The 17,881-nt window shown below is 36.1% G+C and overlaps 1 protein-coding gene across 1 annotated transcript in view; it reads right to left on the minus strand.

Moving 5' to 3' along the window:
* CNTNAP2 (contactin associated protein 2) overlaps positions 1-17,881 on the minus strand; it is a 2,968,630-nt gene that overhangs the window by 340,512 nt on the left and 2,610,237 nt on the right. Inside the window, exon 17 of the mRNA XM_074193472.1 lies at positions 5,216-5,434. Coding sequence (XP_074049573.1) covers positions 5,216-5,434 — 219 coding nt within the window. The remainder of the gene's footprint in view (positions 1-5,215; positions 5,435-17,881) is intronic.

Here is a 17,881-nt window from a genome sequence, read left to right on the forward strand (position 1 = left end):
AACCCAGCAAGTCTGTCACTGTAAGGGCTTGTTATGATTTGGTTTTCTTATCTCAGGCACTCTGTAGACAATAAATACTTGTTGATTTAAATTTAATTTTCTTCTCAGTCTTTCAGGAATCCTGAGTCATCAGTGGTACCCTAGCCCCAGGACAAATCCTGCTTCTGAAATTATAAGGGCACTAGGAATAACCAGGTGTAAAACCCCCCCCCCCAAAACAAAGCTCTTGTGTGGATGAAGATGATTCCCTCTTTCCTTTGAAAGTAAACCAGGGGGTGGCTAGGTGGTGCAGTGGATAGAGCACTGGCCCTGGAGTCAGGAGTACTTGGCCTCAGACATTTAATAAATGCCTAGCTGTGTGGCCTTGGGCAAGCTACTTAACCCCATTGCCTTGCAAAAATTAAAAAAAAAAATGAACCAGGAGTAAAATTGCTTTTAGAATAGAATATTAATCCAATTAAATACATCTGAGGTTCTAAGTATAATAATTTCCCAAATGGCTTCAGATGCTGTCAGGAAACCTATCTTCTTTCTGAAGGAGGAAACTAGCAGGTTACAGTTCTTGTTCACTATATTTGATTTATTGACTGATTCATTGCCTCTGATCCTAATGCTCTCTTGCCTTAACTCATGCCCAGCCTGCCTCCCACTAGTGCCCACACCTGCTGCCTGTCTTGTCATGGTCTGGACCAGAAGTCTAGGTCCCCAGGTGTGAGGCCAGTGATAACTGGGTTCCCAACTGCCATCCTATTCCTCTGTCATCATAGTCTGGTCACTTCCACTGCTGCTGCCAATACTCTGAGCTCCCTGAGATACTTTATAATCAAAAGGGGCTTCAGCTGACTCCAGTATGTTATCAGCCTCATTTATGGGATGACCATGGGCATGCCTGCTGCTCACTAGCCCTATAAAGAAATCTGGTCTATGGCTGCCTACATAGGATGAGAGTCCCAGCACCTGGACCATGACTAGAGAAAGCTGTGTGATGGACAAGTTACTGCCAGGCCATCCAGGGAACCAGTCATATGCTAGCTGCTTATTATAGTTCAGAACACAGAAAAGTCCTCAGTGGAGCCCTGGATAAACACCAGCAGCTATTTTCTCTTTGTGGCTTTTAAAAATTTCTCTGTTATTTTTTTCTCTAATAAGTCAGTGCTATAGAACTGAATTTCCATTGCTTGCCATAACTCCTTGTAATGATATTTTCTTGGTGCATTTAAAATTACATGTAGCTGGTCCTACTTTTCCCTTCTTTTATTAGTATTTTTTTTTTAGGTTTTTGCTGCAAGGCAAATGGGGTTAAATGGCTTGCCCAAGGCCACACAGCTAGGTAATTAGTAAGTGTCTGAGGTCGGATTTGAACCCATGTACTCCTGACTCCAAGGCGGGTGCTTCATCCACTATGCCACCTAGCCGCCCCTTTTATTAGTATTTTCAAAGGGGGTGAGTGATACCCTATCAGGAAGAGGATATTGTAGCATATAAGTGGAACCATTGAACTCCATCCTTTGAAGGATATGCTTGATAACTGCACCTTCCTCAAGTGACTGATAGCTAAAACCATCCACTTGCAGATCAACTGATTGAAAAATATAAATAAAAGGAAGGGTGGTCTGGGATGAAAATTTAGAAAGAAAGAGAAAAGGAGGATCAGAGTATGAGCAGGAAAGACACATAAACCTCTGCAAAATGTTTGGGATGGAAGGGATGACCATTGCTCAGACGCCTCATTTTACAGATGAAGAAACTAACTGCCTGGGAATGACTTTTTCTAGACCTTCAGTTCCCACTCAGAAGTTGTGTCCTGCTGAAGGTCACCCAGTGGCAGAGTAAGGATTAGACTCTGTCTCCTGATTCCCAGTCTAATAGTTTGTGACAACTGGCTTTTGTGTAACTGGATTTCACAGTTCAGGGAACTGACTGACAAGTGAGGCTGTCTCCCTGGGATCAGCCACCTGTAGGCTATTACTGCTGTAGTGCAATTTGGAGAGTCCTACTTAGGAAAAGAACTACAGTCAGGATTGTTCCAAGGGAATCATAATACGTTATTCTAAACCATCAGGAAATTAAAAGTAAGGAGCCTAGCCTTAATCTGAAAAAGAAAAAAAAACAAAATAAAACAGAAAAGACCATCATAGAGACTATACTAAGCATAATCATATTCAAAGTGTTTATGTAAGGATAAATATAGTATCTCTAAGGATACTTCCTTGGGACTTCCATCCCAAACATATTTCTGAAAAAAAATCACCTGACTTTTTATTTACAGGTGACCTTTACTTTTCCAGCAATATAGGGGCTATTTGGAAAAACTTGTTCCTTTGATGAAGGCAGAGGATGGGTCCTTATGTGCATAAGGAAGATTCCTTCAGCTTCATCTCCAATTTAAAGTTTTAGAAAAAGAAGTTAAGTGACTTATCCATGGTCACACACAGCTGTTATGGACTAGAAGCATAACTTAAACTCAGGTCCTTTTGATTTCTGATAGCAGTATTATCCACTATACTGCATCACTGTGGATACTATTGGCAAAGTCAATCGTTATAAAGCCTTATAAATACATTACTTGAAGAATATTTTAGCTTAGCACCACCAGTAACAGTCCTATACCCTATTCCTCATGTATCCCTTTATCATTTGTTTTCAAAAAGCAAAAGAAAATATGCTCCTTGAAAACAGTGATTATTTTTTCATTTCTGTTTTAGAATCCCCAGTACTCAATACATAGTAGGAATTTAATAAATTCTTGTGACTATGCATTTCAAATTTTTATGTCTATTCCCCCCAAAGAAAGTATACACACACACACACATACACACACACACACACACACACCTGGAGGTGGTGGCTTACAAGCCATCAGTTTTAGAAAAATATTCCTAAAGCAATATGAACTTTGAATAAGTAAAACAAAAGAAAAAAAAAAGAAAAACTATCCTAGAAAATACAGAATGAAGCATTCCTCTACTCTCAGCAGAAAAATAAGGGACAATCCAGGCAGTATATTATGTACATTATCATACATGGTCCATGCATCATATATTTTATCAATTGTTTTTCTTGGTTAAAGGGAGGATTTAAATAGAAAGGGAAACCAAAAGGCATTGAATAAAACAAAAAAAGAAACAGAAGTATTTCTTTTTAGGCTTTTTTTTGTGAGGCAAATGGAGTTAAATGGCTTGCCCAAGGCCACACAGCCAGGTAATTATTAAGTAAATGGCTTGCCCAAGGCCACACAGCCAAGTAATTATTAAGTAAATGGCTTGCCCAAGGCCACACAGCCAGGTAATTATTAAGTGTCTGAGGTCATATTTGAACTCAGGTCCTCCTGACTCCAGGGCTGGTGCTCTATCCACTACACCACCTAGCCATCCCTAAGAAACAGAAGTATTACTAACATTCCATTCCATGTAAAATCCTAGACTAAGAAAGAAATGTATTTATTAGTGATGAGGTATCATGTCAGAGACATTTGTTCCTTGCAAATTTGGATAGCATGAGCTAGTTTCCCAGAGTGAGCTGACTGTTGATATATTGGGTTTGTAGGTCTAAGAAGCTACCATTTTAATCATGTTAACCATGTATCAGAGAAGCTCTAGATCAGATCATCACTACAGTTATAATTCCAGTTATCCAAGGTAAATTTGACTTTGTATAAGGAACTCTGAAAGAAATATGATTTCTAAAAGAAAAAAATGATATGGAGGAATTGAAGTTTCAGGAAGAAGAATTTTTGAATGAAGATCTGAATGAGCTGGTAGTTGCAATGATTGCAGGAGAAAGGAAAACTTCAGAACCCATGGTAGAATGGGAACAGTTCACAATGAAACAGTTGGCAGAAGTATTTTATTATATAAGCACATTTTTTTCTGGTATTGAAAATATGGATCCAAATACTTCAAGATTTTTGTTTTTTTTAAGGTAAATGGGGTTAAGTGGCTTGTCCAAGGCCATACAGCTAGGTCATTACTAAATGTCTGAGATGGGATTTGAACCCAGGTACTCCTGACTCCAGGGCCAGTGCTTTATCCATTGTGCTATCTAGCCACCCCACAAATGCTTCAAGATTTTTAAAGGTTTGAAGATTAACTGTAGCTATTGCTTGCTAACACCAGATATACAATGGGAAAAAAGAGCCACTGCCTGGGTCTTGATTGCCTCTTAAAAATGTTGTACAGTCAACCAGCAGTGAAACAGACTAGATGAAGTGGGTGAGGAAGGGGCAACATACTGCACACTTATGTTAATATTACTGTACATTATTATTAACTTTTCATAATTTTGTTTATTATCATGGTACAGCATTTAATATATCTGCATTTTAGTACATTTTAATATTTTGTGTGTATACCTTTGTTATAAAGACTAAATGAAGGGGATAGGTAAGTGTAAAGTTTTATTATGTAAAAATTGTTTTATGTAGAGGTCTGTGGAATCATCTTCTTAAGTAAAACAAGAACTGCCTTGTACTGGATTTTGTTCATTGAGCACACAACCTTCTAAAAATAATTCATATTTCCTTATTTTGGAAAATCAACCAAGGACCTGAAATTTGAGTTACTCAGGGACCTTTCTGTGTTAAGGGTAGGAGGAAATTATACCTAAAAAAATTTAAAATTTAGTGTTTTTTAAATGGACAAGAGTCACACAGGAAGGGAAGCTGTGAATGGTTTCTGATCTATATTGTTGGAAGGAAAATCAACATGGATAAAAACCTCAAAATTTCAAGCTGTGGACTGAGACAGTAACATTTTACAGTTAGCCCAGTTAAGCTTCAACTGCAAAACATCTGGGAATCTCAGTGTGGTTCTACAAGTATTCACCAGAGTGTCTCAAACAACCTTCATTTCTATTCAATATACAACTGTTCATTTCCTAAAAGATTCTCACTCTGGAAAACAAAGTTGAATAAATTTCTTTTCTTCACATGGCTCTGTGAAGGATACAGTATAAGGGGGCATGGGGTTGTGGGTAGAATACTGGATTGAGGAAGATTGTGGTTTAGTTTCTACTTTTTCTACTTATTAGTTGTGTGATGATAGGTAAGTCCTATCACTGCACAAATATTACAACTATTGGTCTCCTAACAGATCAGAGAAGTACAAAATTGGGAGAAAACACTCTAGTTCACAGAAATACCTATATCAGAATCAGCCATGTGAGACAAGAAACTGTTTTCTGTCACTTTGAAGGTGATAGAATTGATGGTACTTACCCACATACAGCTGACTGTAAAGCTCTAGGCGTGTGTGACCTTCTGTAGGTGCCTTCCGCACCTGCTGGGGCAACTGGTCTACCTGCAGACTTGCCTGCTTGACGTTTCTTTCAGCAATGACTCGGTGCCACTGGTCATCATTGAGTGGAGAAGGAGATCTAACAACAATCTCCACTGGCCCATTTCCAACATCAAAGGAGAAGGACACTTCAGTGGCAGCTGGAATAGCAGGCAGAGAAGAAGGAAGGTGAATATTGGTGCTCATATTCTTCACACAGAAGAGATTTCTCAGTAGAGATAATGACAAACTGAAAACATAACCTACCATTTGTTGTGAAGTTTTAAAATTATTAACAACCATTTGGGACCTATATGGCATGAGCTGGAATCTGAACATTGTTCTATATTGATTCTTTAGCCCAGTTATAAGAACTGAGATGATTTTTATCAGTCAATAAGCAGTCTGAATGGCTCCAGAGAATCCAACTCTCATGTTTAGCAAAACCTTTAAATGTCCTTTTTAGGTCCAGGGTGAATATGTTTCATTACCCTATAGATCTAAAATAGGGCAGGTAAGTCAGACAAGAGGAGCAAAGATATAACTTTTCACTCTAATGTCATTTTCTTTTGGGTTTCACCTAATGCTTTTTAATGAATCATTTTTGCACACTCCACTCTTTTCTCTATCAATTTGAAGAAAAATTCACAGACTCAACTTGAAGTTATATCAATTTTTTCTGAGTTAACTAAAGCTGGTATTTCATGCAGATGAATGTTATCATACTTTTCTCTTTTCTTGTACTTTTAGACAGCTATCCTTCCCTTGTAATAGGATGATATTCAATTATTAGAACTTAATTAAAACCCTTCTAGTGCCTCTTTGCACTGAATGAATATAAGAGATCATGAAAATCTTTTCCCCCAGCTTTTTCATTATAACACAATTGTCTGAATCTTTATGTTGGAGAGTAAGAGGAGAGATCAAGAGAGAGTATGAGCCTATTCAATCATTTGCTTACATGACCAGTGTGGATTTCTGTAGAAGATTGACAATACTTCCCTCCATATTTAATTATGTATTACCAATAGGACTTCTAACAGAGTTCATATAACCAATAATTTAGCAACATAACCATATAACCAATAGGACCTCAACATTGAGCTTTCTAAAAGCTTCCTTGTTTTTGTTGATAGTAATGCAATTCTTCCAGTCAGCCAGGATGAGAACCCTGAAGTCTCTTTATTTCTTCATAATTTCTGTTCTTTAATTCTTTGCCAAAAATTCCTGCTTATTTGACATTTTATCTACCTGTTTACATATTTATTATCTATTTATCTATCTTTCTTTCTTTCTGTCTTTCCCTCTTTCTCTATCTATCTATTATCAATCTATCTATCTATGTTAGACAACTTGAGTTTAAATCCTGGTTCTGTCAGCAGTTCTGTGACTTTGGTTTATTTATTTATTTTTTTGCAAGGCATTGGGGTTAAGTGACTTGCCCAAGGTCACACAGCTATGTAATTATTAAGTGTCTGAGGCTGTATTTGAACTCAGGTACTCCTGACTCCAAGGCCAATGCTCTATCCACTGTACTACCTAGCTACCCCTAGTTCTGTGACTTTGGACAAGTTATTTTATCTTTCTGAATCTCAGTTTTCTTATTTGTAAAATGAGAGAGCAAGATTAGATCAGGGATTCTTTACTTGAAGTTTGTTTACTCATCTTAGAAATATTTTTGAAATCTATATCTTAATATAATTTGTTTCATTTTAATCCCATGTATTTCATTTTATGCATTTCAAAACTTTTTTTTTTCTGAGAAGGGGTCCAAAGTATTCACCAGAGTGCCAAAGGGATTCATCATAAAAAAAAAAAGTTTAAGACCCCTTGATCTGGATGATCTTTCAGTTCTTTCTAGCTCCAAATTTGATGGTCTTAGGAAGCAATTATGAGCAATTCATGTTAGTTAGCAGAAGGTTGGCCATCTTGGAGAGCTACACTTGCACTCTGGGTCAGAAAAAGATTTAAGGAACAGGTTACTTAGAGACGGTGAACCTTAGTAGACATCAAAGTTGGGATCCTAGGTGACCTAGTGATCACTGAATTCAATGACATCAAACTAGAGACTGAAAACAAGCTCCATATATCTTTTGAATATCAGTAACAAATTGGATTCTTTTTTCCCTCTTCTCGTGTTTTTCTCTTGTCCATCTTCCTTGTGATTTCAACATGTACCTGAATATTCATATCTGATTTTGCCTCATTCTTGAATAACCCTGTCCTCAGTTTTCTGATATTTCCCTGCTGAACTTGACCCTCATAGTGGTAGAATCATTGTGATTATCTCCTGAGTTTACACATGGATTTAGCTCCAGCCACTTCCTTCCCCTGGAATTCCGGGATAACATAGGAGATAAGGAAAACTGCACTAGTCTGAGTATTAAATTTTAGTATTTTTCCCTTTATTTTTGAAAATGAGCTTAGCTCTTCTCCCTTATAAAAAATGGTAATAATAACTGAAAATAACAAATGAAATATAACAATTTATATGTATGCTTAATTCTACTCAAAATTAGCCAAACAGCAAGTGTCAACTAAATTCCAACCACTGTGCTAGTTGCTGAAGACAAAAAGATGGGTAAAAGTCTCAAATATTAAGGATCCTATAGTCTAATAGGGAGAGACAATATATGAACCAATATATATTCAAAACAAATTAAACTGGGATGGGGACCTAGAAAGACTTCTTTTTTTCCCTCTTGTTTTTAGGGTTTTTCTTTTCTTTTTTTAAAAAATTAATTAATTAATTTATTTTCATCAATATGTACATATATGTTTTTAAGTTACAAAATTTCCTTCCACCCTCCCTTCCCATTCTCCATCAAGGAACAGTCAAATTAACATTGTACATACATAATTTGACAAATGTTTACAGATTAGTAATTTTTGGTATGAGGAATTAGGATTAAGGGAAAGAGATACATAAGAGATAATTTTTATAAAATGTTCATCAGATTCTGAAAGGTTGTTTTTTTTTGTGAGTTGTGCTTTGTTTTGTTTTACTTCCTCTGAATAGGGATAATACAGTCTATAGCCAGTCTAATACAGTTGTTCTTGCTCAATGGACTGCTGAGGGGAGCTGCTTCCATCAAGGTTGTTCATCTCACAGTGTTGTTGATGTGTACATTATCTTGGTTCTACTCCCTTCGCTCAGCATCAGATCCCATAAATCATTCCATGCTTCTCTAGAATCTGACCATTTATGGTTTCCCATAGGACAATAGTATTCCATAGTATTCATGTACTATAACTTGTTTAGTCATTCCCCAATTGATGGGCATCCCCTCAATTTCCAGTTCTTTGCCACTACAAAAAAAGCTGCTATGAATATTTTGCAACAAGTAGAACTTTTTCCTTTTTCTATAATTTCTTCAGGTATGAACAGTTTAATTGCTCTTTGGTCATAGTTCCATATTGCTTTCCAGAAAGATTGGATCTGTTGACAACTTCACCAAAAATGCATCAATGTCCCAATCCTCCCACAACCCCTCCAACATTGATCATTTCCCCTTTTTCTCATCTTGGCTGATCTGATAGGTGTGAGATTGTTGTTTTAATTTGCATTTCTCTAATCAATAATGATTTGGAGCATTTTTTCACATGATTATATAGATAGTGCTTTAATTTCTTCATCTTTCGACCATTTATCAATTGGGAAATGACTTTTGACTGTATAAATTTGATACAATTCTCTATATATTTTAGAAATGAGACCTTTAACAGAACTCCTGTTAGTAAAGATTATTTCCCAACTTTCTGTTTTCCTTATTTTTTTTTTTTTTTTTTTTTTGCAGTTTTTGCAAGGCAGTGGGGTTAAGTGGCTTGCCCAAGGCCACATGGCTAGGTAATTATTAAGTGTCTGAGGCCGGATTTGAACTCAGGTACTCCTGACTCCAGGGCCGGTGCTCTATACACTGCATCACCTAGCCTCCCCTGTTTTCCTTCTAATGTCGGCAGCATTGATTTTATTAGTGCAAAACTTTTTTAATTAAATATAGTCAAAATCATTCATTTTTCAGTATATAATGTACTCGTGTTTGGTCATAAATTTATTCCCTAGAAAGACTTCTTTGCAGAAGATTTTATCAGAGACTTGAAGGAAGTCATGGAAGAATTTGAGCAACTGATCAGAAGAGGGAGAATATTGCAGGCGTAGGGACAGCAAGTGAAAACACCTTGAGGTGGAGATGGAATTTCTAGTTTAAAAAATAGTAAAGAGACTAGTATCATTGGATAACAGAAAATACTGGGATCAGAGTACAAAGAGACAAAAGACTGGAAGGGAAGTAAAGGAACAGATTATAGAGGACTTTAAAAGTCAAAGAAATGATTTTTATACCTATTGCTGTTATGGAACACACACACTTTAGCTAGGGATATGAGGTAACCACATACCTCAGTGTGGGAGTATAATTATGAGTATAGAGACATGTCCAAAGATGTATCCAGAGAGAGGAAAGGATGATGGAAAATGTACTTCATTTGATTTTGAATTTGCCTAAGGATGATGTTGAGGTAGATCCAAATACTGAAACTTTCCTCCTTACTTTTGAAAACCAACTTAGTTCTCCCTTTTGAAAAGATGGTAATAATAGATAAAATTAGCAAATAAAATATAATATATTATCATTGGACTTTTCTCTAAAAGACTTCACAAAATAGTATGAATTAGAGTGATAGACTAATGATTATTCTAATTTCTAATGTTTTAGTTGAAGATCATAGGGTTTTAGAGGTAGAAGGTACTGGACTCCCTTTAGCTAGTTCTACCCCCTTATTTTATAGAGAAGAAAACAGGCCAGGTAAAAACCTGATTTTGTACCTCCAAATGTAGTATTCTTTCTAGTATACTATGTCCACCTCAATATTTCTATAGAACTTATTGAGAACTAGAAAAATATGATTTACTAAAGAGTTGGGGGATACTCGTTCATTGGGTTAATGATTAAAATTTGTATTTATTTGACTTGAAGGTAGTTGTCTAAGTACATGTTCACAGGTCAATCCCACAGTTTCACATTGGTACTTTCTCAAGTGAAATATTCAGTCTTTATCGTATTTTATCTCCTTCCCAAACTTAATCATGCTATTCTCTGTCTTTCTACACATCTAGGTAATTATTAAGTGTCTGAAGTCAAATTTGAACTCAGGTACCCCTGACTCCAGGGCCGGTGCTCTACCACTGCGCCACCTAGCTGCTCCTCTTTCAATATTTTAATGAAGACCAACCATTATCCTAAAAACTCATGACTTTTTGCCTTGAAATCATGAAACTGTGGATTTCATATGTATAGGTAGCTTTCATCTATTTCTTCATAATCTTTGTCCTCATCTCCTTAGTGCCCTCAAAGCAATCATAAATATTGTCTTTTTATTAAAGACAGTGTTCTTTGGAGACAGGCCCAAAACCATTAAGCAATTAAAGACTGACAAATTTTCTTAATCTCCTTTAGCCTTGTTGAATTCTCTCCAATAAAGCTATGATGATTTGGAAAAAAAATCTACAAGTCTGGGAAAGGAGACTTATGATGATGTTCAACACCTTTCAGCATCTTACCTTAAATGTCATCTAATTGAGAATCAGCATGATACAGTAGAGAGATGAAGTTGAAGGTGAAACATATTGGTTTGATTCTTCTTCTTCCATGTTAATTGTGTTATACTGCACAACAGCTATAAAAAACACTTGCAAAAATTACTACACAACTTGTGTGGATGAGGATCAAATGAGACCCAGTTCAATTCAACAAATACTCATTAAGCTCCTTTTTTGTACAAGATATTCTTCTAGATACTGGGGAACTGAAGTAAGCAAACATTTTTAAAGTATTATGAACTAAGCATTCAACTAAATGCTAGAGATACAAAGAAAAAAGCTGAAGGTGCCCCTTCCTTCAAAGGGCTTACATCCTAATGGGGAGAAAAATATACTATATATTGGTATATACCAAACACAAATATGGGTAAATATCAAATATTTAAAGAGCAGATACAAAGCTATATTGGAGAAATCACTAGAGCTGAGGAGAGGTGGGGGATCAGTAAGAATCTTGGATAGAAGAAGGAATTTAAGTTAAGTCTTGAAGAAAACCAGGGATTTTAAGAGTCTGATAAGGGTGATCATATCAGTAGACAACTAGTGCCAAAGCGTAAAGATGGGAGACGGAATTTTGAATAGATGGGGTACAACAACCAGACAAATATGATAAGATCACAAAGACTGTTGAAGAGAATAGTGTGTAAGAAGCCTAGGAGATAGGCTATGTGGAACTTTAAATAGTTCTTATTTGATTATTGAGGTAAAGTGGAAGTGCTAGGGTTTTCTTTAAAAAAAAAACCAAGAAAGTGGCATGGATTATTTATTATTTTTTATATTGTGTTGAACCTTTGAACCTTTGATATTGCTTGAACTTTTTTTGAATTTTTTTTTATTGTGGTTAAAACTTTTTTTAACTCAAAAACTTACTGAGAGGGCAGACTAAGCTCAGAATTCCAAGGAAACTGGTTGGATGTTAAGGAATGTTAAGGTTCCACTCAGTACTTGTTTTGAGTTCCCCCAGGTTTTGTTTTGAGTTCACCCAAAGGTTGTGTTTTGGGTTTTCCAGAAGAGATTGACTTACTTGATTTACATCTCCAACTGCTCTTCCCTTGGAGACTACCTGCTATGAGGTCAATCAGATAAATGTCCATACACCTTTATCTGAACACTGCATAATATAACTTCTCAAAGACTTGTGGGGGGGAACCATTTCTGGTTTCTGGCTCTCTTTACCAAACAGCCTAATAAATTTCTTTCTAAAACCACTTCAGCCTTTGGGGTTTGCTCTTGTGAACATTAGTGGCATGGTTAGGTCTGCATTTTACAAAGAATTTGGAATAGGGAGCTACTTCAAGAAGGCAGATCAGAAGTCTACTACAATAGTCTAAGAGATGTAATGAAAGTTTAAATGAGGATAATGACTATTTGAGAGAGATGAAGGGGACATATATGAAAGCTATTACAGTGATGGAAATAACCTTTTTCAAGTTATTATATATTCGGGATGAGTGAGTGAATTAAAATATCTTTAATGGTTTTGAGGAGGATGATGATTTTTTTTACAGCAATGAGAAATTTTGAAGGAGGGGTTGATTTTGAGAATATAGCTAAAGCATTATCTTTTAGAAATACCAATATTTTTGTCAGATATCCAGTTTAATACTTCCTAGAGTTGGTGATGTTGGACTGGAGTCCAAGAGAGTCTCCATATTTGAATAGCAATGATAATTGAATCTATGGGGAATCTGATATGGTCACCAGGTAAGAGAGCAAAAAAAGCAAAGCAAAGAGGGACTTAAACAGAGGTCTTGAACACTTAGTTAATGGACAGGATATTGATGTTGATCCAACAAAAGAAATTAAGAAGATGTCAGATATGTAGAAAAATAATAAAGACAGAATAGTACCATAAAATACAGAATGAAGACAATCTCAGAGGAGAAAATGCTGAAAAGCATTGAATGCTTCAGAGAGGGCAAAAAAATAAGTACTAAGAAAAGGTCATTGCATTTAGCAATTAAGAGATCACTAACTTCTAGGAGAACAATTTCATTTGAATGTTGAGATTAGAAGTCAGATTAAAGTAGTTTTAGAAAAGAATGAGAGAAAAGGAACTGGAAGCCAAGAATACAGACAGATCTTTCTGTGAGTATTACTGAGAAAAGGAGGAGAGACAGTGATAGAATGTTAGTAAGCAAGTAACTTAATTATCATGATGTATGTGACTCCATTAAGGTGTATATGATGTATATAAATTTCCTTGTGTCTACGTTGGAAGTCTTACATAAATATAAGTTTGTATTACAGAGTGCTTCACATGTGATCCCCTCTCTAGAACCACCAGAGGTTTGAACCATTTTTATGAGGCTCAGGGGAGTTACTGCAGCTATCACCACTAGGATTCTCTCTTCCTTCACTTCCTGCACTGGTTTCCTCTCTGACTTTCCATGGGTCTCTGATATGGAAGGAAAAAGAAGGCATATCTGTGAATCAGATATTCAGGAGTTTAGGGAATGACCCTCTGTGCTTAATTATAGTTCTGTCCACGGTGCTGCTTTGTTTGCTTTGGTCACTAACAGGACTACTTGATAAAGCCTAGTTACTTGCTGAGGTCAGATGACTGCATTCCTTCCTGTCCTCTATTTCTGAGACCCTCTGTTATTCTGAGGGACTCCAAACAACTTCCAGCTGGGTCAGGGAAAAAAATCAATTTAGAAACTTTCCCCTCTTTGTCTGTCATGACTCCTTCCCCAACCTCAGCCTCTAATTGGTAGGGGCAAAATCTTAAAATCTTAAATTTTAAAAAGTTTCACTTATTGTCACTAAGTATGAAAGCATTGGTTCTTCATGGTAAAGTACAAAATAAGGAGAGCAGGGACAACTTAGGAAGAATTTTATTATCTAAGAAAATAAATAGCTATTCTGTATTTTAGAGGTAAATGTTTAATTAAGGGACTTTTCATAATTTTTTTATTTTTAAGTAAAATTTGTATTTTAAAATAAATTTAGTTAAATTTTAGTTTTCAGAGTCTGGGAAACAATGTTCACCTTTAAAGAGAAATTAAAACTGCTAGTTATATATATCCTAATGAAATGTATGGCATTTGCTCATATATACAAGTACAAGTTATGATTATTCTCAATTGCTTTGTTGAAGACAAATTCAAAATTCTGTAGATTTGGGTTGGAGTCATACTGACATAGTGCTGTAGGTCACAGAGTTAGAACTTTTAAGATCTTGAAGTCAAACTCCTTTACTGATGAGGAGACTGAGGTTTCAGGTGGTGCAATGAAATTTCTAAGGCTCCAGTGCTAGGATGGGAGAAAGATGGGATTAAAATCCATATACTTGGTATCCAAATTCTATATTCTTTCCATAATACCACATATCCTGTTCTGCCAACTTAATTGATCATTTCACCCTACTTCTGTCTGGGACTTGAATACACCCTTAATTCTATCAAAGAAAGTTTGATTTGAACAATCTTAGTAATAATATAAGAATCCTGGCATAATTGCTTCCCTTCATCTTCCTTATGAGAACCACCATTCTAGTGAAGATTTGTCTTGGAGTCTACTGACTTTAGTCATTGGTTAAGGTAGACTTTTAGTAGTCAGAGAACAAAGAACTGATAACTTAGCTCATGGACCAGGGGACATCTGATTCAGTGTTTCTGAAGCAGTCAGGAAGATAACAGTCCTGGTTTTGAGTTGAAAGAGTGTTTGGGAAATGGGAAAGTCTTAATTCAAATCCAGCCTCAGACACTTACAAATTGTGCCATGGACAAGACATTTAATTTCTATCTGCTTTCCTCCATCCCCCCCACCCCCCAGATTGTTCTGAGAATCAAATAGATACAGTTTATAAATTCCTTACTCAAAGTGTCTGACACGGAGTAGGTGTTTAATAAATTCTTATTTCCTTCCTTCTTATATTTCTGCAATGAGAATTTTGTCAGCACATAGTCTCCTTCTCTCCCCCTACATATGTTCCCCATTAATTTTCATTGACCATTAATTTGTAAGAAGAATTACAAACAAGGATTCCTGGGGTGAGTAGGAAAGATTTTTTTCTTCTGGATATCAACTCTCATCAGGGAAAGAAAAATGAGGAATACATTGTGTTAAACACTATAGAAAAGACTATAAGTGATAAATACTATTCTAATTTTATTCAACAGTTTTCCTTCTGGTATACAGGTTTCACAGAGGTAAATTGTCAACATTTGGAAAAACTGTGAGCATTCTGGCTGGTATTAGAAAACAAGCATACCTGCCAGCTTGTCACAGAACTTCCCTTGTCTGAGTACTGGTTCAGTGTCAGCCTTAAGTCAAAGCTTCTCCATAACAAAGGAAAAGATGGCAGCTCTGATCCCATCACATTTCAGTAACTCTTCCCCTAAATGTGAATGTGAGGAAGGAATTAATCCAAGGAAGTTTGCCATTTATATTTGAAGAAAGGGCATGAGGAGAAATGGGGACCTCTAATTTTTTCACAGTTGGGAGATTCCAGAGTAGAAACTCCTTCTACCAGTGCAGAACTGTACCTCATCTGTAACAAAAAAGTCTCAGAGAATTGTCTGGGGATATTAAGACCTTAATTGACTTGCCTAAGGTCATACAACCAAAGTAAGTAATAGACTGGATTACTATCCCTTATGTTATTGTGAATAATAAAGAGGCTTACCAATACAGATTATTTCTCAAAATGCTTTTCTAGCAATATCCCTGGGAAATAAGTAAAGCAAACATTCTTTCTATTTGTACAGAAGGGAAGGGGGTAACTAGGGAAAGGAAAGGAGGGTGAGAGGGGAACAGAGGGTTGTGGAGAATGAAACTTTATTTACTCCTTGAGCTTCAGTCAGAATCATTGCTTTCTTTCTATGTGTGAAAAAGTTATTTTTTTTCTTGTTCACTGGGAAAAAAAAGAAGGCCTCACCATTTACAGTCAAATCTGTCAGAGTTAAGCTGTTAAGGGTTGCCTCTATACAGCTGCAACTTATTTTTATGATTCAAGAAGAATCAGAGGTAGAATGTTTGAATTTGATGAAATATCTTGCTTATTGTACTAGCTGAATCATTTAAAAAACAGAATAAACTATGAGAAGGCCTAAATAGTCATCTCAGGTAACTTGAATGACAGAAATAGCTGATGAGTAAAGATGCAAACTGACTTCACTGGTCAATTTATGACAAGGTATTTCATAAGATGTTTCCAGTTCCTTCTCTATTTCATGTAAAATCCCAGTAGATGGCAGTATGTACTCTCTTTTCTAGGTACTATGAGGGCATCCTACAAATAAATTACAATTTGCTTAAAATACTGAGTGACAAATACAGGAAATTTGGACCATGGATTAGATTAGAAAACTTTTTTTTCCCCCGAGGGCTAAAAACAGCTGTGATTTCACTGGCAGTCAAGGTGGAGAATGAAGGTGAAGGAGAGAAGAAAAAAAGGAGAAAATGAAGTGAGAAAAGAAGGTATGACAAAAATAATAGAAAGATTAGCAAAAAAGAAAAAAAGAAAATCAGGACTGAGAAGTCTATAGCCATAAATAATCAATGCAAATAGTTTAGTGATTCTCAAATTGTTTACCAATCTCACAAATCATTGAGATATCCCACCATCTCTCAAATCTCAAGTCTTTCTGAAAAAAAAAAGAGTAAAATAATTCTCATGCTACTGAACAGGAGTGAGTGATAGTCACATTTCCTCTATTTCACTTCTGATGGATACAATTCTTTCCTGAACTAAAGTTTGGTCTGGCAGGAGAGAGAGGCTTAATCTGCGGGGAATGAGTTGTGAAAAGGGTGGGGAAGGGAGATAGGGTGAAAATGAGATTTCAGTGGGGAGCTGAGAGGCTAAGAGAAGGGGAGACAATGCTGATTGTGCTAGTGAGAATTCCAGGAAGGAAGGAGGCTGTGATAAATAAATTCTAGCCCCCTGTAGCCCTTGAAATTCACCCTCTAATTTTCAGAAAAAAACACTAGATAGCCCTCTGGCTAAGTGAAGGATATATTTGCTTATTTAAACAGATGTATAAGGACAGAAAGGGAACAGCCCTTCAGCAGATGTTGGAGAATTCACACTCCTGTGAAGGGTTATTTTGACTCTATTTCAAGACCTCACAATTTATCATACGCTTAGGCTAATTTTATGAATAATCACAAGATCTTACATTTATGAAGTAAGTTATCCCATGAGGAGCAAGCAAAATTTATGTGAGGATAATTTTTCTTTTTTTCTCATCAGTTTAAAACTAGAGGGGATCTTAGAAGCCATCCAGACCTATTCTCATTTAACAGATGGCAAGACCGATGCCAGAGAGTAAATTGGTCACTTTGCATTACTAAGAAGTGACACACTGGTCCAAGATTATATACTAGCAAGGGAAAAGGACTAGAATTTGAAACATCACCCTCCGACTCCAAATTCTCAATTCTTTCTACTTTCTACATTGTTCTTATTCTTTTTTGTTTTCTTTCATGATAATAGTGACAAGATAGCAATAATAATGTTTCTGTCTTAAATGTGAATGACCTTCATTTTGTGGAAGCAAGGTCTGAACAGTGCAAGTTCTAACAAGTACAAAAAATGAAGAGACTTTCAAGACCTGACCCAGTGACTGACAGCCAAGGCCAGCCTAGCTACATTCTGAGAATTCTGGCCTTTATGCTGGTTGCCGGGAGTTGTGGTTTTTGTTTATTTTGGGCCACAATCAGCACTCTAAAACCCAATTCATGTTGACAAATTTATCACTAGAGAATATGAACTGATATAATCCCAGATCTTTCAAACAATTAAATATAATAATGGTGATATTAAATTTTGTTAAATTATCACTAACAAATTTTACAGGAAAATAAACTAAGGCATTTGCTCGTAGGTTTGTAATGATGCCAGGAATAGAATTGACTTGTTCTAGTTTCCTGCATCTCTTGTTGTCTCTATCTTATTCTTGCCATAAAAAAATCTTTCTTTACTTGAGAAACGTTTGACTTATGTGTGATTACATAGCAACCTCTGCTTCTCTGAAGTTTACAGCATCAAAATTTTCTATGCAAT

Source organism: Macrotis lagotis, chromosome 7 (genome assembly GCF_037893015.1).
Source record: "Macrotis lagotis isolate mMagLag1 chromosome 7, bilby.v1.9.chrom.fasta, whole genome shotgun sequence".
NCBI lineage: Eukaryota > Metazoa > Chordata > Mammalia > Peramelemorphia > Peramelidae > Macrotis > Macrotis lagotis.